Raw genomic sequence first — 22,778 nt, forward strand, 5'->3', positions numbered from 1 at the left:
CCACTGTCAATATACAGATGGAGCAACGCTAATCGTGCCTCCATCTGCGACTGAGTGCGCCCGGCGAGGCAGACTCCCAGTCACAAATGGGATGCGCGTGCGTCGTAGGGAGCGTCTCTGTGCGCTCGGAAGCGCACGCCGGGTATCCCCGCCTGCGATGTAGCCTCATCCATCTGTAGTGACAGCCGGCAACCCGTACACCGGGATCCCATACCAATCCCCAGTTTGTGGTCCCCCACTATAGAGCCAACACCGACCGGTCAGCATTGTACTGGAAACCCTAGTGTGGCCTGGCCTGGCCTGCCTCAAATAAGGTGCCTGTGCATTCTCGGAAGAACTGTGCTATAAGGCGCGCAAATCTCTGCCGAGTTAGCCCATAATTTTAAAGAAGTAATAACATTAAAGGCGAAACCAGGTTATTTTAGCCTTTTAAATGATTATCATTTTTTAAATGCAGGAACGGTCAGAATCGCAGCCGCGTCTGCATCTCAGACTGTAGGGGGACATGTACTAAGCAGTGATAAATGTGGAGAAGTGAGCCAGTGGAGAAGTTGCCCCTTGCAACCAATCAGCTGCTCTGTATACTTTTGTAGTATGCAAATTACAAATGTTACGTCAATGCTGATTGGTTGCCATGGGCAACTTCTCAAATGGCTCACTTCTCCACTTTTATCACTGCTTAGTACATGTCTCCCTATATTACATAGGGCCAGAATTGTGGAAAATAGGGTGAAGAGTTAATTCCATCCTGTGTTTTATTGCCATGGTAATATATTGTTTAAACAACATTATCATAATCCTGTCAGTGTTCGCATGTGACCAGGTACTTCAGTATTTGTTAAAAGACAGCGGATCCGGTTACACAAACTATAAAGGTTCTGGCAATGTTACCAATCTGCAAAGAGATACAGGATGGATCCCAGTGGCAAAAAGCACTATCATAAGCATGGCTATGATCCCCACAAAGTCATGGCCACATACTTCTCTCGGGATACGAAACGCTGTTTCTTTCAGGAATCCACGATAAACATCATGACGGCTCTTCATAAAGCATTTTCTTCAGGTATAAGTATTTGTTTTAAACTGTAGTAGATACTGGTTGATGGGGAAATATTACAGAAAGAATGAAGTACGTAGAGAGCAGTAATGGGAAACTAGGGCAAGGATAAAATGGAAATGCAGTGTAATATGAGTAATAGAGAAGAACATCATTTTCCATAACTGAGGAGAAATAAATACATGAGATGAGTGAGCCTGAGGGTTGGAGTGGGAAGTTTTGGATTTGAAGTACAGTACAAGCTTTAGCTGAATTTACCAAGCTCTAGAATCAGATGCATTCAGGCAGGCCCGGCGCTGCTCGCTCAGCAAGGAGATGCAAAGCAGGGAGGCGCCAGCCAGGAGAGGCGCTCTCCCTGCTCTGCTACCCTGCTTTTGTCTGTCCAGTCCTGCTGCCGTCACCGCTGCGTCTATCACACTGCAACAGGCAGCAGCGCTGGCAGTATGAACCGCGGCTGTACTCACCTGGCACCTATCAAGCCCCAGCGAATACATGGCGGCGGGCAGGCACGCAGTCCAGCCGGAGGGGACCCAGAGCCAGTGGCAGATTAGCCAATAAATTAACAGGGCCAATTTGCCGTATGTGGTCCCGCCCCAAGTCACTCATCACCATCTATTTCTTACTGCAGTCTGCAGAGTGAAGGAGCTCTACAGGCGAGACAATGCTCTGCAGGTCACACTCAGGTGACGGACTGCATCTCTGGCTTTGTCCCTCTCCTCCTGATCAGCGCAGTGTAAGGTAACAATATCTCCTTCTCCCCTAGTTACCAAACATAAATATACAGAGAAGGAGCATAGAGGAGAGGGTGGGGGATGGAGTAGTGTAGTGCCGGACTGTGGGGTTTTTGCTGAGATTACCGAATGACAGGTGCATTTAGCCCCTGTTACATGCACCTTCCATCCCTGCACCCTGCAACTACCTCCCTGCACCATGGCCCTCATTCCGAGTTATTCGCTCGCTAGCTGCTTTTAGCAGCATTGCACACGCTAGGCCGCCGCCCTCTGGGAGTGTATCTTAGCTTAGCAGAATTGCAAATGAAAGATTAGCAGAATTGCGAATAGAAAATTCTTAGCAGTTTCTGAGTAGCTCGAGACTTACTCCTACACTGCGATCAGCTCAGCCTGTTTCGTTCCTGGTTTGACGTCACAAACACGCCCTGCGTTCGGCCAGCCACTCCCCCGTTTCTCCAGACACTCCTGCGTTTTATCCTGGCACGCCTGCGTTTTTCCGCACACTCCCAGAAAACGGTCAGTTTCCGCCCAGAAACACCCACTTCCTGTCAATCACACTCCAATCACTTCAACGATGAAAATTCTTCATTCGTACGTGAGTAAATCTACTAAGTTTTGTGCTAAATTACTTAGCGCATGCGCATGCGCATTTTTGCCTTAATCACTCCGTTGCGAAAATCGGCAACGAACGAACAACTCGGAATGACCCCCCATGTTCCTGCTCTCACTAACACTGTAACCACACCCTTTCCCCATGCCACCCTTGCACCTGTAACTCCTCCCCATGCAAGAGACACCCTGTACCCTTTAACTTACACCATTGCACCTACCCTGCAACTATGACATCAAACCCCCATCCCCTAGTCCTTCTCTGCACACTGTAATTGATTCCCTATACACTATAACTGCCCCTCACCTCATGCAAGTGTCACCCCTTAACCCTATAACTTCCTCCTTTGCATACATTTACCCCCCTCTGTAACTGCACCATGGTCCATGAAAGTGTCCCCACTGTACATTGTATATTCTGTATCCCTGTAACTGTCACTTTTGCACTCTGTAATTGCCCTCATGCAAATTACACCCATTCACCCTGTAACTGCACTCTGTACTTTCTCTCCCTGACCCCTTTAACGCCTACCACTGCACCGTGACCTTCTACCCCTGCACCCGTTAACTTCTACTGGTGCACCTTGTAACTGTCACCCATGCAAGTGACACCCACGCATCCCCATGCTACTACACCCCCACATGCTGTTAAGGCACCCTCCTGCAACTGCACCCCTACATCCTGTAACTTCACCCTGCTCCCTGTAACATGCCTACCTGCACCCTATAACCGCCCCCCACCCTGTAACTGCCTCCCCCTGCGCCATGTACTATCCTGTCCCTGGGAGGAACAACCGCTGCTCCCTCCCTGCATGCTTGCTGAAGCCCCGACATTGTCATCTGTTCATATGTGGCACTGCCTACTTCTAACAGCAGGAAACCACAGCCAGAGCGGCACACACAGGATAGTACCAAGTGCAGGCAGTTAAAACAGCAGTGGCAGCAGGGAGACCGTGCATTGTCACCCTGTGTAAGGGGCACTACTGTGTAGCGTAAAGTGTATAAGGGGCACTACTCTGCGGTGTAATGTGTATAAGGGACACTACTGTGTGGTGCAATGTGTATAAGGGGCATGACTATATGGTGTAATATGATTTGGGGGCACTTTGCAACTTTGCAACTGCACCCCTACATCCTGTAACTTCACCCTGCTCCCTGTAACATGCCTACCTGCACCCTATAACCGCCCCCCACCCTGTAACTGCCTCCCCCTGCGCCATGTACTATCCTGTCCCTGGGAGGAACAACCGCTGCTCCCTCCCTGCATGCTTGCTGAAGCCCCGACATTGTCATCTGTTCATATGTGGCACTGCCTACTTCTAACAGCAGGAAACCACAGCCAGAGCGGCACACACAGGATAGTACAAAGTGCAGGCAGTTAAAACAGCAGTGGCAGCAGGGAGACCGTGCATTGTCACCCTGTATAAGGGGCACTACTGTGTAGCGTAAAGTGTATAAGGGGCACTACTCTGCGGTGTAATGTGTATAAGGGACACTACTGTGTGGTGCAATGTGTATAAGGGGCATGACTATATGGTGTAATATGATTTGGGGGCACTTTGCGAATAAGATTGAATCAGATAGTGTGACATAATTTGAATTAGGAGTACTAGTGTGTGGCCACCTCCCCTCCATGTAAGTACACACGCTTTATTGTATCGTCACTTTGCAAAGTATGAGATGGAGGGCGCACATTTATAGTTTGCAGGGGAGCGCCGAGTACCCTAGCACCGGTCCTGCATTCAGGAGCTTGACCCCAGTAGCTAAAGCCATCTGAAGATGGCGCAAGCCCTTGTAGGCTATGGGCTAAATTTTGAAGAAAAAAAAAAGTGCCTAGAACTGGGATCTGTAGGATCCTGCACTCTCCACTTGAGAGACAGCAGACAGCCTATGGGGGTCATTCCGAGTTGATCGCTCGCTAGCTATTTTTAGCAGTCGTGCAAATGTATAGTCGCCATGGAAAAAGTACAACCTCACTTTCTGCGCTCCAAATGTCCCCTTGATTGAATAGTTTCTCACCAAAATAATGGTATCACATGAAAAAGACACAACATAGTGTAATATAGTCTATGTGAAATAGTTCTTTGCACTTCCCCCCTACACAGTGGAAAGATCTATTTCACATAGACTATATTACACTATGGGGGTAATTTCAAGTTGATCGCAGCAGGAATTTAGTTAGCAATTGGGCAAAACCATGTGCACTGCAGGGGAGACAGATTTAACATGTGCAGAGAGAGTTAGACTGGGTGGGTTATTTTATTTCTGTGCAGGGTAAATACTGGCTGCTTTATTTTTACACTGCAAATTAGATTGCAGATTGAACACACCACACCCAAATCTAACTCTCTCTGCACATGTTAAATCTGCCTCCCCTGCAGTGTACATGGGCCCTCATTCCGAGTTGTTCGCTCGCAAGCTGCTTTTAGCAGCATTGCACACGCTAAGCCGCCGCCTACTGGGAGTGAATCTTAGCTTATCAAAATTGCGAATGGAAGGTTCTCAAAATTGCGAATAGAAATTTCTTTGCAGTTTCTGAGTAGCTCGAGACTTACTCTGCCACTGCGATCAGTTCAGTCAGTTTCGTTCCTGGTTTGACGTCACAAACACACCCAGCGTTCGCCCAGACACTCCTCCGTTTCTCCAGCCACTCCCGCGTTTTTCCCAGAAACGGCAGCGTTTTTTTCACACACTCCCATAAAACGGCCAGTTTCCGCCCAGAAACACCCACTTCCTGTCAATCACATTACGAACACCAGAACGAAGAAAAAACCTCGTAATGCCGTGAGTAAAATACCTAACTGCATAGCAAATTTACTTGGCGCAGTCGCAGTGCGAACATTGCGCATGCGCAGTTAGCGGAAAATCGCTGCGATGCAAAGAAAATTACCGAGCGAACAACTCGGAATGATCACCATGGTTCTGCCCAATTGCTAACTAAATTCCTGCTGCGATCAACTTGGAATTACCCCCTGTGTTGTGTCTTTTTCATGTGATACCATTATTTTGGTGAGAAACTATTCAATCAAGGGGACATTTGGAGCGCAGAAAGTGAGGTTGTACTTTTTCCATTGCATATTGGCCCTCATTCCGAGTTGTTCGCTCGGTAAAAATCTTCGCATCGCAGCGATTTTCCGCTTAATGCGCATGCGCAATGTTCGCACTGCGACTGCGCCAAGTAAATTTGCTATGCACTTAGGAATTTTACTCACGGCTTTTTCATCGGTCTGGCGATCGTAATGTGATTGACAGGAAATGGGTGTTACTGGGCGGAAACAGGCCGTTTTATGGGCGTGTGGGAAAAAACGCTACCGTTTCCGGAAAAAACGCAGGAGTGGCCGGAGAAACGGAGGAGTGTCTGGGCGAACGCTGGGAGTGTTTGTGACGTCAAACCAGGAACGACAAGCACTGAACTGATCGCAGATGCCGAGTAAGTCTGGAGCTACTCAGAAACTGCTACGAGGTGTGTAATCGCATTATTGCGAATACATCGTTCGCAATTTTAAGATGCTAAGATTCACTCCCAGTAGGCGGCGGCTTAGCATGAGCAAATCTGCTAAAATTCACTTGCGAGCGAACAACTCGGAATGAGGGCCATTGTTGTATAGGTTGGTGACCTATTTCTGTACTACCTATTGCTGCTCCATTTTGCAGCGCCACAAGAGGAATTGTTTTTCTATTTTTCAAACGCATAGTCGCCGCCTACGGGGGAGTGTATTTTTGCTTTGCAAGTGTGCGATCGCCTGTGCAGCCGTGCTCTGCAAAAACATTTTGTCCAGTTTCTGAGTAGGTCTGAACTTACTCAGCCCTTGAGATCACTTCAGCCTGTCTGGAATTGACGTCAGACACCCACCCTGCAAACGCTTGGACACGCCTGCGTTTTTCCACACACTCCCAAAAAACGGTCAGTTGCGACCCACAAACGCCTTTTTCCTGTCAATTTCTTTACATGTGTAGAGAGAGTTAGATTTGGGTAGGTTATTTTGTTTCCGTGCAGGGTAAATACTGGCTGCTTTATTTTTACACTGCAAATTAGATTGCAGATTGAACACACCCCACCCAAATCTAACTCTCTCTGCACATGTTATATCTGCCTCCCCTGCAGTGCACATGGTTTTGCCCAATTGCTAACAAAAATCCTGCTGCGATCAACTTGGAATTAACCCCTGAGCTGGGTGCACCGCTAGTAACATAACAGACCAGTGGGCAGCCGGCAAACAGAGATTGTAGCTGCAGTCAGATCGCAGCCATGGCTGCAGCCGCATAAACCGCTGGAGCACCAGAACATTTATTGAAAAGGTTGATGCCATGGACATAGACAACAGAACAGCCCGGGGCGCACATGGCATCCTGCCCCTTGGCCCAGCCTGTGTTAAATAACATACTGTAGATGCATCCAGATACCCAAAGTATAGGCAGCTGAAAGACACTGGTAATATCATGCAGAAATCACTGTTCTTCTGCGAGAGTACAAAGCCCGGTGCAGAGGTAGTACCAGAAATAGCCGGTCTTCTTTACGTATCCACTACTCCCCCCGTGGTGGCCACATCCCTCTTTGAATGTGCAGAAGTAAAACCATAAAACCGGAAGTCCGGGGACCGTCGCTGTCCGGTGTCGGGAAGTATCGCAAATGCTTGGTACATATCGCCCAGAAAGAGAGAGAGAGAGTGTGTGTGTGTGTGTGTGTGTGTGTGTGTGTGTGTGTGTGTGTGTGTGTGTGTGTGTGTGTGTGTGTTTGTCTGACAGCTGGGAAGGGGGATGTCTGGTAACAGGGAGGGGTTATTACTGATAGCAGAGAGTGGTACCATCTGCAGAACCTGCCTAGGGGCAGCACCTGCTGGGGGCAGCATGGCAATCCCCCCCCTCCCCCCCATTGTGCAGCTGCAGGTTGTGTGCCGCACTGTGGTTTCTGTCCGCCCGCCCGTCTCCCCGGCCAAAGATGAACTAGGCTGCATTAGTGCCCCGGCTACCTCTTCTCACACAGGTAGCCGGGTACTGTGTGGTGTAATGTGAATTGTTATTATTCTGCAGCCACGCCCCTTTCCGTGGTGCTTGGGGGGGAGGGGTGGCCAGTATCATTGTGCCTAGGGGCGGCCTCTGTCTCTGAGAGAGGTATGTGGAATTCTGGAGGTAAAGAGGGGGGGATTAGCTAAGGGTCTGGAGGCAGGGTATCTGGAAGCGGTGGGTTGGGTGGTGTGTGGAAGCAGGTGTGGGGGTTCTGAGATGGGTGGTCGGTGAGGTGTCTGTAGGCAGGACACACATCTGTCCTCACTGTATATTAGATAATGTCACACAGACATTACTAGTGATTGCATGGGACTGACCTCATCTGTAAGTAATTATGTGATCTCCTCTGTCTACTGCCTGGTTGGGACTCTGGGAGCAATGTAAGGTGCTGGGGGGTGGGGCCAGGAGCCGTATCTCAAGCTAGCACTCCGCTGAGGTTGAGAATGGCAATGTCGGCTGCAGCCCTAAAGATGTAGTGAGGGCGGAGGGGTCCTTCCTACTGCTGCTCTACCTCCTTATCAATGTAATCTTGTGGCTGCAGCAGGATCCCTGTGCTGGGGAGTGAGGTAAGTAGTAGGGTGGGCAGAGGGGCCACAGTAAACTGCAACACAGGAAAGACGAATATCAATGTACCGCACTCAGCGCCTCCCAGTCCCGGAGCCTCTAGGCTAGAGAAACTCACATGATGATGATGTCATCATCTCGCGAGACCAGCAGCTCCACTGTGGCTGTTTGGTATGCACTAAATAGGAGGAAGGAACATATCCGATAACTCTCCTCCTAATTCCCCTCCCGACCACCCACGGCAGTATAGTGGAAGCACTTTGCTTTGAATTTTTTTTAAAAACTTGCAGCAGTGGGTTTTCTCCGGGTGCTCCGGATTCCTCCCACATTCCAAAAATATGCCTGTAGGTTAATAAGCTCCCCCCCCCAAAAAAAAACAAAAAAACATTAACCCTAGTGAGTAAGTTTATGTCCCAGTAATAGGGAACATAGGGGCAGATGTATTAACCTGGAGAAGGCATAAGGAAGTGATAAACTAGTGATATGTGCATGGTGAAAAAGGCACCGGCCAATCAGCACCAATATGTAAATTAATAGTTAGGATCTGATTGGCTGGTGTCTTTATCACCTTGCACATATCACTGGTTTATCACTTCCTTATGCCTTTTCCAGGTTAATACATCTGCCCCAATGATTGTAAGTGAACTGGGTCAAGGACTGACGTGATTGGCTAAGTATTCTTTGTAAAGTGCTGGGGAATATGTGTGTGCTATATAAATAACTGGCAATAATAATAATGGTTCTTTGTCTTTAGGTATTGTTAAAGGAAAATCCCTGGTTGACATTAGCTTTGGACCCATGATATTTCAACTTTTTGCAATCTGTGAATTCCTGGAAGAAATTACAGTTCTAGAGTTCAATGACCTTTGCATCAAGGAACTGGAAAAATGGCTAAAAAAAGATCCAGATGCCTATGACTGGTCTCATACCTTAGAAATACTGACAGACTTAAAGGGAAGCAGGTTTGGCATCACTTTTCCTTTCTGTTTACACAACTATTCTCTCAATGCAACACTAATGTATTATGAGCCTGATTTTGATAAGTACGTAAACCCAATAGTTCAGGTACTAATCTGATGTTTGTGGGTCTGCGCATGCGTGATCGCTCACAGCAGTGGCAGAACTACCAGCAGGGCAACCGTGGCCCGCGGTAATGAAGGGTTCCAAATTCACAACAGCATTAATAATGAGTCAAACAGAATCATTACATTACACTGCGCTGCAGCTGGCAGCCAGGGCACGGGCAGATACAAATAAGAGGAGGTGGTCTGTCCAGGGGAGAGGAGGTGGTCTGTCCAGGGGAGAGGAGGGTGGCCCCTCCCCTTCCCTCACATTATGTCCCATCTCCTGTCCTCTTCCCGTCCTCCTCTCAGACGTTGCAGGGGTCCAATGTCATGATGTAGTGACCTGCCCTGGCGCGAAAACTACTGTAGAAGGGGGAGGAGGACGGCAGTTATGGCTTCAACTTCAGGTCACCTCCGTCACTTATCCATTGGGTCCAGACTCCTGCTGTGTCAGCCAAGTTGTGCACTAGGTGAGGTACTCACACCAGGGATCTTACTGTCTCTCCTTCTCTTTCTCTCTCCTCCTCCTCTCTGTCCTCCCTCTCTGTCTTCTTCTCCTTCCCCCCCTCTCTCTCATTCTCTCCTCCCTCTCTCTCTCTCTCTCTCTCTCTCTCTCTCTCTCTCAATTGGACGCTCTTGTAGTTGCTATCCAGCTATCCGGTTCAGCTCTAAACGTGGATGGTCACAGCATGCACTTACAGACAGCGCTTTAATTGCAGGGATCTCCTGCTAACAGTGACTGTACTCAGTGCCAGATTAAGGACCACATGGGCCTGGAGCTGAAATTTATGAAGGGCCTATTGTGTACCGCCGCAGGGGGTGTGACCAGCAACAGCGGGTTTGTGACTCATGCAGGGCCCGCCACACATTGTTCTTTGCGTGAGTCAAAGCCATCCTGGGTCCTAGTGGTTCATTTACTAAAGGTTCTAAAAATGAAACTTGGTGATGTTGTCCATAGTAACCATTCAAATTCTGTCTATCATTTCTCTAATGCATCCTAGAAAAATGATAGTCACAATCTGATTGGTTGCTATGGGCAACATCACCACTTTTAATTTTTAGAACCTTTAGTAAATGTATCCCCTAGTGTCTGCGTGCTGTAGCAGGTAAGCAGAGGCGCAGAATCACATTTGCTGATTACAGAGTATGTCACGTTTAATTTTAAAGGCAACATTTTGGTTGCGACGCATCACTGCAGCTGTGTTGTGTATAATGAATTGTGCACTGAAGTGTGGTATTGTATTTATGGGATGCAGTCAGCATGTCAACAATTCCAATGGCAGAAGTTATGATGTCAACATTTTTGAAATGTCAGCATGGACTATGTCAACTTCTGCAGAATATTGACATGTTCACAATGTCGGCATCAATGTTTCAGTCCCCTTCCGGACCATTTTCAAGACTGCCAATAATTAGTGCAGCCGATCTCAAGCCGACAAGTAAATGCCGGTACTTTCTGCTTTGAGAGCGGCTTGTGTAATTGTTGGTGGTCTTGAAATTGTTCCTGAAGGGCATCAAAGCATTAACACGTTAGGTGAATATATAATGCATAGCCTTTGGTATCCAGTCTCTACATCGACCACACTTAGGTCGACAGTTATTAGGTCGACATGGTCACTAGGTCGACATGGATAAAGGTTGACATGAGGTTCTTTTTTTTTTTATTATTTTAAAAACTTTTTCATATGTTACGATCCACGTGGACTACGATTGGGAATAGTAACCCATGCCGAGCGCAGCGAGGCACCTTATCAGCCATGCGAGGGGACACGGTGTAATAACTGGGGTTCCCAGTCACTTTACGAAGAAAACGACAGCAATTTTTTGAAAAAAACTCATGTCGACCTTTTTCCATGTCGACTTAATGACCGTGTCAACCTATTTCAGGCGTCGACCTAGTCGCTGTCGACTAATAGTGGTCGACCTAATGACGACCTAAGTGTGGTCGACCCTATGATCCACACCCTAGCCCATGGGTCTTCAACCTGCGGCCCTCCAGCTGCTGTGGAACTACACATCCCAGCATGCCCTGCCTCCGTTTTAGCATACCTTAATAGCAAAACTGTGGCAGGACATGCTGAGATGTGTAGTTTCACAGCACCCGGAGGGCCGCAGGTTGAAGACCCATGCCCTAGCCTTTACTACAGCATGTGATGCAGGTTATACTTTTTTCTGGTAGTATTACATTTCCATTCTTTCCTCTATCTCTCTCACTCTATATCTATCTATATCTATCTATCTATATATACACGCTGTCAGGCCTGGTGCAATCCGCTCAGCAGGGTCTGCAAAGCAGGGAGGCACCGGATGGGAGGGGCACTTTCCTTGCTCTGTTTCTGTCGGCTGCCGTTGCGCCTATCACACTATGACAAGCAGCGGCGCCAGCAACTTGAAGCGTGAGGGCAGTGACGCTGAGGGGGAGTTAGAGGGGGGCTGAGGGCAGGGGCTCTGAAGGGGGACTTACAGGGAGGGTGAGGGCAGGGACACTGAGGGAGAGTTACAGGGAGGGTGAGGGCAGGGACGCTAACGGGGTGTTAGAGGGAGGGTAAATTAAAATGAGATAAAGCTCGAAAAAATGAAACCAGAACAACTATGGGTCTCGCATATGCCTTACAACAAAAGACTGTACACATTAATAACAAAACCCCAACAGCTTACACAGTACATAGTAAACGGCTGAGAGACACCCCCAGAAGATTTACAGTACTGCATTATACTTTCTTCGAGGCAGGCATCATACTGTACATCCTTTTACTGATTATTCATACGGATACCGGTTTATTGTTTGTGCACACAATTTCTGATTTTGGTCCTCTACTAACTGGATCTCTTGCTCTCCTCTTTCTCGCTCCTGTCTCTCTCTTTCCTCCGTCTGTCTCCTCTCTCTCATCCTCTCTATAATTTTTTCTCTCTCTCCTCTCACCCTTCTCTCTCTGTCTCCTCCTGTCCCTCTCCTTCTCTCTGTCTCTCTCTCTCCCCCTTTAGTCTCTCCCTCTCCCTTCGTCTCCCCCCCTCCCTCAATCTTTCTCCCCTCCTTCTCTCTCTCCCTTCTCCCTCCCTTTCCCCTTTCTTCATTCCTCCCTCTCTCAATCTCTCTTGTCAAGAGGCAGGGTGTCACAAAGCCGACCGTTGTGTCACTACTACCTGGTGGTAAATATATTTGAATTTATGATCTGATTATATACTGTTAAAACTCCAGGGATTCCATAAATACACACATTAATCATGTGCGTGAGTCTGTAATTGATTCCAGAACTCAGCTTATCTTTTGAGATCTATCGCTTCATCAGAGGCAGAATTCTGGGAGGCAACGGAGTCAGCTGCCGCCGGGCTCCGGCATTGAAGGGGGGCACCTCTCCTCCTGTTCCGTGTCTTCAGCGACATTAATCAATTAAGTTAATTAACAGCAGCCGGTATCTCTTCCGTAGCCGACTTCCCCACTAGTCACTGCACCTTACAAATCACACCCTCTATATTATAGATATACTGGAAGCAGACACATTACTGATGAAGCTATTTGCCCCTATAAAGGAAACATGAGAATTCTAACTATATGAAGTTATTTTTCTGACAATTACACGTAACTTATATAGTTAGAATTCTCATACTTCCTATGTAAGAGCAGATATCTCCATCAGTAAGGTACATGCTACCAGTGTAAAACGTTGTGGGTTCTAATCCTGGATATGACACTTGCAAATTAATTGTCAGAAAAATGATCAGCATTGTGAGTGACGGAGCAGATCTATGTAGTGTGTGGTTGGACCCCTACATAGATCTGCCTAGTTGCAACGGTTTTGTAGTAGCTTCATTTAGTTAAAATTAGAGATGAGCGAGTTCGGTTTTACTCGGTGTTACTCGGATCTCAAAACGGCATCTTATTCGCTCACGGATGATATATAGGGGGGGCACCAATATTTTTCTTGCCTCCGGGCAACTGGGATAAACTTACGCCACTGCGCTTCATGATTGTTTTTAGTGTCATTTTTATGGTTTTGTTACATGTATTAAAACTGTGATTTTATAAAGATCGCTTCTGTCGTTTCGAGCGCCTACATGGTATACTCTATGGGGGTAATTCCAAGTTGATTGCAGCAGGATTTTTGTTAGCAGTTGGGCAAAACCATGTGCAGTGCAGGTGGGGCAGATATAACATGTGCAGAGAGAGTTAGATTTGGGTGGGTTATTTTGTTTCTGTGCAGGGTAAATACTGGCTGCTTTATTTTTACACTGCAATTTAGATTGCAAATTGAACACACCCCACCCAAATCTAACTCTCTCTGCACATGTTATACTGTATCTTCCTCCCCTGCAGTGCACATGGGTGGTCATTCCGAGTTGTTCGCTCGCAAGCTGCTTTTAGCAGCTTTGCACACGCTAAGCCGCCGCCTACTGGGAGTGAATCTTAGCATACCAAAATTGCGAACGAAAGATTAGCAGAATTGCGAATAGACACTTCTTAGCAGTTTCTGAGTAGCTCCAGACTTACTCGGCATCTGCAATCAGTTCAGTGCTTGTCGTTCCTGGTTTGACGTCACAAACACACCCAGCGTTCGCCCAGACACTCCTCCGTTTCTCCTGCCACTCCCGCGTTTTTCCCAGAAACGGTGGCGTTTTTTCACACACACCCATAAAACGGCCAGTTTCCGCCCAGAAACACCCACTTCCTGTCAATCACATTACGATCACCAGAACGAAGAAAAAACCTCGTAATGCCGTGAGTAAAAAAACCTAACTGCATAGCAAATTTACTTGGCGCAGTCGCACTGCGGACATTGCGCATGCGCATTAACGACTATTCGCTCCGTTGCGAGAAAAAAATAACGAGCGAACAACTCGGTTTTGCCCAACTGCTAACAACTGCTAACAAAAATCCTGCTGCAATCAACTCAGAATTACCCCCCATGTGCACTGCAGGGGGGCAGATATAGCATGTGCAGAGAGAGTTAGATTTGGGTGGGTTATTTTGTTTCTGTGCAGGGTAAACACTGGCTGCTTTATTTTTACACTACAATTTGATTTCAATTTGAACACACCCCACCCAAATCTAACTCTCTCTGCACATGTTATATCTGCCCCACCTGCACTGCACATGGTTTTGCCCAACTGCTAACAAATTTGCTGCTGCGATCAACTCTGAATTAGGCCCTATATCGTTGGTGTCTGCTACATAGAAGAGGTTTGCTACCTCTTCACCAGGTGGCTGCTGATCTGCAGGTGCGAATCTACACTTGCCTACACAGCGCCAACAAACCTTAGCTCTTGTTCGTGCCTTTATCTTTCTCCAAGGTTTGAAATATCTCCCCCTCAGGCTGAACTGCACCTTATGATAGAGCTTATTACATTTTTGTTGGATAAGATGACAGCTGATGGAGGGAAGGAGATGTCAATATCTGATCCAAAACATACATTTTTTGAAATTTTGGGGGGAAATTTAATTTTGACATTTTTTTCACATCTACTGAGCCATTGCATGGTATGGCTCAGTACCCAAAGATCTGAGTCTGTTGGATTTAACCAAATCCAATCCTCTCATTTATAGTTATAATACTGTTTGTTGTTGGTTAGTTTTTTGTTTTTTTTTATATATATAATTGACTGCATACGAAACTGGAGCACCTGGTTGCTATAACTTCCATAGGAATCATGCTTATTTATATTTTTCAGTGAAGAATGGAAAGGAACAGAAGATATGGTGAGGAGCAAACTGAAACGTGTTGTGAAATGTGACTTCGAAAAAACCAACCCTACAGATCCCGTAGTTTTACCAAAAGTGGACTGTGCAATCAGTATATGGGCGCTGGACATTATTAGTAAGGACAAGGCTACTTACCTCGAAAACTTGAAAAAAATGTCATCTCTCATTAAACCAGGTGGATATCTCATACTGTTTGGAGATATCAATGCTTCCTATTTTAAAATCGACGGGCACAAGTATCATGTATTAACTTACGATGACATATTTTTGAAAACAACTCTATGTGATGAAGGTTATAGCATTGATCACTATGAGGACCTGGAGAAAAACACCACTGAGGATCTTGTGGATCATGAGAAAATTGTTTTTGTTGTTGCCCGTAAAGTAAAACAGGTTTAGAACCATGAGATTATTTAACTAATATGAATTCTTTGTCCAGGGCCCTCATTCTGAGTTGTTCGCTCGTTCTTTTTCATCGCATCGCAGTGAAAATCCGCTTAGTACGCATGCGCAAAGTTCGCACTGCGACTGCGCCAAGTAACTTTACTATGAAGAAAGTATTTTTACTCACGGCTTTTTCTTCGCTCCGGCGATCGTAATGTGATTGACAGGAAATGGGTGTTACTGGGCGGAAACACGGCGTTTCAGGGGCGTGTGGCTGAAAACGCTACCGTTTCCGGAAAAAACGCAGGAGTGGCCGGAGAAACGGTGGGAGTGCCTGGGCGAACGCTGGGTGTGTTTGTGACGTCAACCAGGAACGACAAGCACTGAACTGATCGCACAGGCAGAGTAAGTCTGGAGCTACTCTGAAACTGCTAAGTAGTTAGTAATCGCAATATTGCGAATACATCGGTCGCAATTTTAAGAAGCTAAGATTCACTCCCAGTAGGCGGCGGCTTAGCGTGTGTAACTCTGCTAAATTCGCCTTGCGACCGATCAACTCGGAATGAGGGCCCATGTAAAGATGGATCTGCTACAATATAAATTAAGCATATCTATTTATCAATGACCTATAATTCTTGCATGCTTGTTTACTTTGTGATTCTGCTCTTTGGGCAACTCTCCCTTATGTTAGTGGTGTTATATGCAAATTAGAGGGAGGAGACATATTCAGCACTGTTCTAGTGAAAGACAGCTCCTTACGAACATATAGGGCCTAACTCAGACCTGGTGGCTACAGCGGCAGCGTACGCATGCTGAAGGCCAGTGTTGTGTGCGCACGTGCAGAATCCGCGTTGCGCGTGTGCACACAGGGGGTAATTTGGACCTGATCGCTGGGCAGCGAAATTTGCAGACCTGCGATTGGATAGTCACTCCCTGCAGGGGGAGTGTATTTTCGCTGTGCATGTGTAGCAGAGCTATACAAACAGATTTTGGGCCTAATTCAGACCTGTTCGCTTGCTGGCGTTTTTTTTGCAGTCCTGCGTTCGCATAGTCGCCGCCCATAGGGGAGTGTTTTTTTCGCATTGCAAGTGTTCAAACGCATGTGTAGCAGAGCTGTACAAACAGATCACATCAGCCTGTCAAGGACCGGAACTGATGTCAGAAACCCGCCCTGCAAACGCATGGACACGCCTGCGTTTTTCCAACCACTCCCAGAAAATTGTCAGTTGACACCCACAAGCAGCTTCTTCCTGTCAATCTCCTTGCAAATGGATTCAACGCACAAACCCATCGCTGAGCGGCGATCCGCTTTGTACCCATGCGACGTACCTGCGCATTGCGGTGCATACGCATGCGCAGTTTAGACCTGATCGCAGGCTGGCCGAAAACTCAGCCTAGCGATCAGGTCTGAATTAGGCCTTTTGTGCAGTCTCTGCACAACCCAGGACTTACTCAGCCTGTCCGGGACCGGAATTGTCGTCAGGAACCCTCCCTGCAAAGGCATGAACACGCCTGCATTTTTCCAACCACTCCCTGAAAACGGTCAGTTGACACCCACAAACGCCCTCTTTCTGTCAATCTCCTTGTGAACCCCCATGCAAACGGATCCGTGGCACAAACCCATCACTGAGCGGTGATCCGCTTTGTAGCCATGTGACACGCCTTTGCATTGTGGTGCATACGCATGCACAGTTTGTGTCTGATTGCCCGCTGAGCGAAAATGCACAGCAGCGATCAGGTCTAAATCGGCCACACAGTGAGATGCGACGGCATCTCACTTGTGCGATCACCTCTGCCTGATTGACAGGCAGAGGCGGTCGCGGGGCGGTTGGGGGCATGTCACCGGCATTGGGATGGCATTGTGGCAGCATTTGGGGGGGCGTGGTCCAGACAATGAAGATGTGTCCAGACCATTGCTGGGGCGGGCCGCGGCGGCTGCGTGACATCACATGCAGCTGCTGCGGACAAAAACATGGCGGGTAGCTGTCTACCTTCGCAGCTAGGCTGCATAGCCAGAAAGCTACTCGGCAGGTGCGAAAACATTGCTGCCATGCAATGCTTTCAAATGTCTGCAGGGGGGGCAGGACCTATCATGCGAGGAGGACTTGCCCTGCGCTGGTGGTCTCCCCACATGCCAAAAGTGCGTTGTTTCACACATCTACGATCAGGTCTGAATTAGGCTTTTAATCAGCTGAAACTATTTTTTAATTATTCTGAAGAAAAAAATCTAATCAAGTTCATGCTGTATACGTTTATGTAATTAAAATGAAAATGATACAATTCCAGTGGCCATAAATATACATTTTATTACCGTTAGATTGAAACAGTGTGAATTATGTAACATTGTTCTATAACATGTTTACAAATAACTGAATACGTTAATTATTACTATTACCAATCATTCGCCTGGTTCAATAAATGATTATTTTCATAACCTCCTACTGATTGTTCCATCTTTATTCTTTTTTTTAATGGTAACAAAAATATATTTCTACTATGGCTTTAAGGGCAACGTTTTTTGATCTCGAAAATTTGAGGATTGCACAGATGTATACAGTCGCTATTTTAAATGTATCTTTTCCACTTGGGGAAGATTCCGTAGCCTCTTCTCTTTTGACAAAAATGGAAAACCTTGGGGATCCCGGCAGTCAGAATACCAATGCTGGAATCCCGACACTACTCGGAATGCCAACACCGTCATCCCAAATAAGGTCACCAGTGCTAGGTTTAGACTGCTAGAAGGTAGGGTTAGGGTTAGTGGGCCAGTGAGTGAAGTTAAGTACACTTACTTCACTTGTCAGGATTCTAATCATCGGGATGCCGCTTTTAGTATTCTGTCCGCCAGCATCCCAACCGCAGGCATTTGTTCAAACTCGTTTGATAATGTTTGGTTCACTCTTCTTTATGACAGACACCTGTTACTATTAACCCTTTGTGAATTGTGCTCCATATGATTCAGTCATTTTTGAATCCTTATTTCTAGTAGAGATGTGCGGCGGGCACTTTTCGTGTTTTGGTTCTGGTTCCATCCTCGTGTTTTGGATCTGGATTGGTTTTCCCAAAACCACCCATTTGTGTTTTGTTTTTGGATCTGGATGATTAAAAAACAACAACATAAAAACAGCTAAAATCACAGAATTTGGGGGTCATTTTGATTTATATGGTATTATTAACCTCAATAACATTTATTTCCACTCATTTTCAGTCTATTCTGAACACCTCACAATATTATTTTTAGGCCAAAAGGTTGCACTAAGGTGGCTGTATGACTAAGCTATGCGACACAAGTGTGCAGCACTAAAACTGGGACCATCTAGGAGTGGCACTGCAGTGGCAGACAGGATGGCAGACTTAAAAACTAGGCACCAAACAGCACATCATGCAAAGAAGAAAAAGAGGTGCAATGAGGTAGCTGTATGACTAAGCTAAGCGACACAAGTGTGCAGCACAAACACCTAGCCCATCTAGGAGTGGCACTGCAGTGGCAGACAGGATGGCACTTAAAAAAACTAGGCCCCAAACAGCACATGATGCAAAGAAGAAAAAGAGGTGCAAGATGGAATTGTCCTTGAGCCCTCCCACCCACCCTGAAGTTGTATGAACAGGGCATGCACACTTTAACAAACCAATCATTTCAGCGACAGGGTCTGCCACACGACTGTGGCTGAAATTACTGGTTTGTTTGGGTCCCCACCAAAAAAGAAGCAATCAATCTCTCCTTGCACAAACTGGCTCTACAGAGGCAAGATGTCGGCCTCATCCTCATCCTCCGATTCCTCACCCCTTTCACTCTGTACATCCTCCTCCTCACAGAGTATTAATTTGTCCCCACTGGAATCCACCATTACAAGTCCCTGTGTACTTTCTGGAGGCAATTGCTGGTAAAGGTCTTCCCGGAGGAATTTATAATTAATTTTGATGAACATCATCTTCTCCACATTTTGTGGAAGTAACCGCCTACGCCGATCGCTGACAAGGTTACCGGCTGCACTAAACACTCTTTCGGAGTACACCCTGGAGGGGGGGCAACTTAGGTAAAATAAAGCCAGTTTGTGCAAGGGCATCCAAATTGCCTCTTTTTCCTGCCAGTATACGTGCAGACTGCCAGTATACGTACAGACTATCTGACATGCCTACAGTGATGCTGTCACTCATATAATCCTCCAGCATTCATTCAATAGTGACAGAATCATATGCAATGAAAGTAGACATGTCAGTAATCGTTGGTAGGTCTTTCAGTCCAGACCAGATGTCAACACTCGCTCCTGACTGCCCTGCATCACCGCCAGTGGGTGGGCAAGGAAATCTTATCCTTTTCCTCACAGCCTCAGTTGCGGGAGAAAGTGAAGGAGGAGCTGTTGACGGGTCACGTTCCGCTTGAGTTGACAATTTACTCACCAGCAAGTCTTTGAACCTCTGTAGACTTGTGTCTGCTGGAAAGAGAGATACAACGTAGGCTTTAAACCTAGGATTGAGCACGGTGGCCAAAATGTAGTGCTCAGATTTCAACAGATTGACCACCCTTGAATCCTGGTAAAGTGAATGAAGGGCTTCATCCACAAGTCCCACATACTTTGCGGAATCGCTCTGTCTTAGCTCCTCCTTCAATTTCTCCAACTGCTTCTGCAAAAGCCTGATGAGGGGAATGAACTGACTCAAGCTGGCAGTGTCTGAACTGACTTCACGTGTGGCAAGTTTGAAGGGTTGGAGAACCTTGCACAAGACGGAAAGACATTTTCCACTGCGCTTAAGTCAGGTGCATTCCCCCTCCTTTGCATATATCGTAGGTGGATGTATAGGCTTGAATGGCCTTTTGCTGCTCCTCCATCCTCTGAAGCATATAGAGGGTTGAATTCCACCTCGTTACCACCTCTTGCTTCAGGTGATGGCAGGGCAGGTTCAGGTGTGTTTGATGGTGCTCCAGTCTTCAGCACGTGCTGGCTGAATGCCGAAAGTGGCCCACAATTTTTCGGGACACCGACAGCATCTCCTGCATGCCCCTGTCATTTAAAAAAAAAATTCTGCACCACCAAATTAATTGTATGTGCAAAACATAGTACATGCTGGAATTTGCCCAGATGTAATGCACTCACAATATTGGTGGTGTTGTCCGATATCAAAAATCCCCAGGAGAGTCTAATTGGGGTAAGCCATTGTGCAATGATGTCCCTCAGTTTCTGTAAGAGGTTGTCAGTGGTGTGCCTCTTACGGAAAGCGGTGATACACAGCGTAGCCTGCCTAGGAACAAGTTGAAGTTTGCGAGATGCTGCTACTGATGTCGCTGCTTTTGTTTCTGCGGGAGGCCATACATCTACCCAGTGGGCTGTCACAGTCATATAGTCCTTAGTCTGCCCTGTTCCATTTGTCCACATGTTTGTGGTCAAGAGGACAGTGGGTACAACTGCATTTTTAAGACACTGAGTACACTTTTTATGACGTCTCTGTTCATTCTCGGTATCGCCTGCCTAGAGAAGTGGAACCTAGATGGGATTTGATAGCGCGGACACAGTACCTCAAACAATTCTCCAAGTCCCACTGAACTAATGGCGGATACCGGACGCACCTTTAACACCAACATAGCTGTCAAGGCCTCAGTTATCCGCTTTGCAAAAGGATGACTGCTGTGATATTTCATCTTCCTCACAAAGGACTGTTGGACAGTCAATTACTTAGCTGAAGTAGCACAAGTGGTCTTCCGACTTCCCCTCTGGGATGAAGATCGACTCCCAGCAGCAGCAACAGCAGTGGCAGCAACAGCAGGCGTACCAGTCAAGAATCCTCTGGAGGAATCCAGGTTAGGAGAGGGCTCCTCAGTCATGCCAGTGACATGGCCTGCAGGACTACTGACGTTCCTGACTAAGGAGGTGGTTGACGTTGAGGGAGTTGGTGGTGTGGCTTGCAGGAGCTTGGGTACAAGAGGAAGAAGGGATTTAGGTGTCAGTGGACTGCTTACGCTCTTAACCATAGTTTCACAACTTGACACTGACTTCTGATGAATGTGCTGCAGGTGACATATAAGGGAGGATGTTCCTAGATGGTTAACGTCCTTACCCCTACTTATTACAGATTGACAGAGGCAACACACGGTTTGACACCTGTTGTCCGGATTTGTGGAAAAATAATTCCACACCAAAAAGGTGGCTTTTTTGGTATTTTGCCCAGGCATCACAATGGGCTTATTCATCCCACAGACAACAGGTGTCTCCCCCGGTGCCTGACTTAAACAAACCACATCACCATCAGAATCCTCATCGTCAACTTCCTCCTTAGCGCCAGCAACACCCATATCCTCATCCTGGTGTACTTCAACTGTGACATCTTCAATTTGAATATCAGAAACTGGACTGTGGGTGCTCCTTCCATCACTTGCAGAGGGCGTGCAAATGGTGGAAGAAGCCACCTCTTCCCGTCCAGTTTTGGGAAGGTCAGGCATCGCAACCGCCAACACACTTGGACTCTCCTTGGGGATTTGTGATACCATCTTCGAATGCACAGTTCTTTGCAGTGCTTTTGCCAGGTTAACTCTTATTATTTTTCTAGCGGAAGGATAAGGGCTTCCATCATCATGTGAAGCTGAACCACTAGTCATGCACATAGGCCAGGGCCTTAGCCGTTCCTTGTCACTCCGTGTCATAAATGGCATATTGGCAAGTTTACGTTTCTCCTCAGACCATTTAAATTTATATTTTTGGGGTCTTTTTACTGAACTTTGGCTTTTTGGATTTTACATGCCCTCTACTATCACATTGGGCATCGGCCTTGGCAGACGATGTTGATGGCATTTCATCGACTATGTCATGACTTGTGGCAGCAGCTTCAGCACTAGGAGGAACTGGTTCTTGATCTTTCCCTATTTTATCCTCCAAATTTTTGTTCTCCATTATTTTTTGGGAGTTATATAACAATATGCGGTACAGGGGAGCATAACTCTACACCACACAGGGCAAACCATGTGAAAATTATTTGGATTAAATATTAATCACCCCTTTATTTGGAATAAATAATATACAGCACGGGACAGCACCACTGAACTTATATGGCAGCACCACTGGACTGGATTTATACGGAATTATATGGATTTATATGGAATTATACGGCAGGATCACTGGAATTATATGGCAGGATCACTGGATTTATACGGCAGTACTGCTGGAATTATTCCGCAGCATCACTGGATTTATACGGCAGTACCGCTGGACATATATACAGCAGTATCACTGGACATATGCGGCAGGATCACTGGACTTATACGGCAGGATCACTGGACTTATACGGCAGGATCACTGGACCTATATGGCAGGATCACTGGATTTATATGCCAGTACCACTGGAATTATATGGCAGGATCACTGGATTTATATGGCAGTACCGCTGGACATATACGGCAGTATCACTGGACATATACGACAGGATCACTGGACATATACGGCAGGATCACTGGACATATACAGCAAGATCACTGGACATATACGACAGTACTGCTGGACATATATGGCAGGATCACTGGACTTATATGCCAGTACCACTGGAATTATATGGCAGGATCACTGGATTTATATGGCAGTACCGCTGGACATATACGGCAGGATCACTGGACATATACGACAGGATCACTGGACATATACGGCAGGATCACTGGACATATACGGCAGGATCACTGGACA

At 46.8% G+C, this 22,778-nt stretch overlaps 1 protein-coding gene across 1 annotated transcript; it reads left to right on the forward strand.

Moving 5' to 3' along the window:
* Positions 1–912: 912 nt before the first annotated feature.
* LOC135051044 (nicotinamide N-methyltransferase-like) lies at positions 913–15,129 on the forward strand. Its single transcript, XM_063957234.1, has 3 exons — positions 913–1,063; positions 8,723–9,011; positions 14,700–15,129. Exons 1-3 carry the CDS (start codon positions 913–915, stop codon positions 15,127–15,129), a joined length of 870 nt encoding a protein of 289 aa, XP_063813304.1.
* The last annotated feature ends 7,649 nt before the right edge of the window (positions 15,130–22,778 follow it).

The sequence above is a fragment of the Pseudophryne corroboree genome, chromosome 1 (assembly GCF_028390025.1).
Source record: "Pseudophryne corroboree isolate aPseCor3 chromosome 1, aPseCor3.hap2, whole genome shotgun sequence".
Lineage (NCBI taxonomy): Eukaryota > Metazoa > Chordata > Amphibia > Anura > Myobatrachidae > Pseudophryne > Pseudophryne corroboree.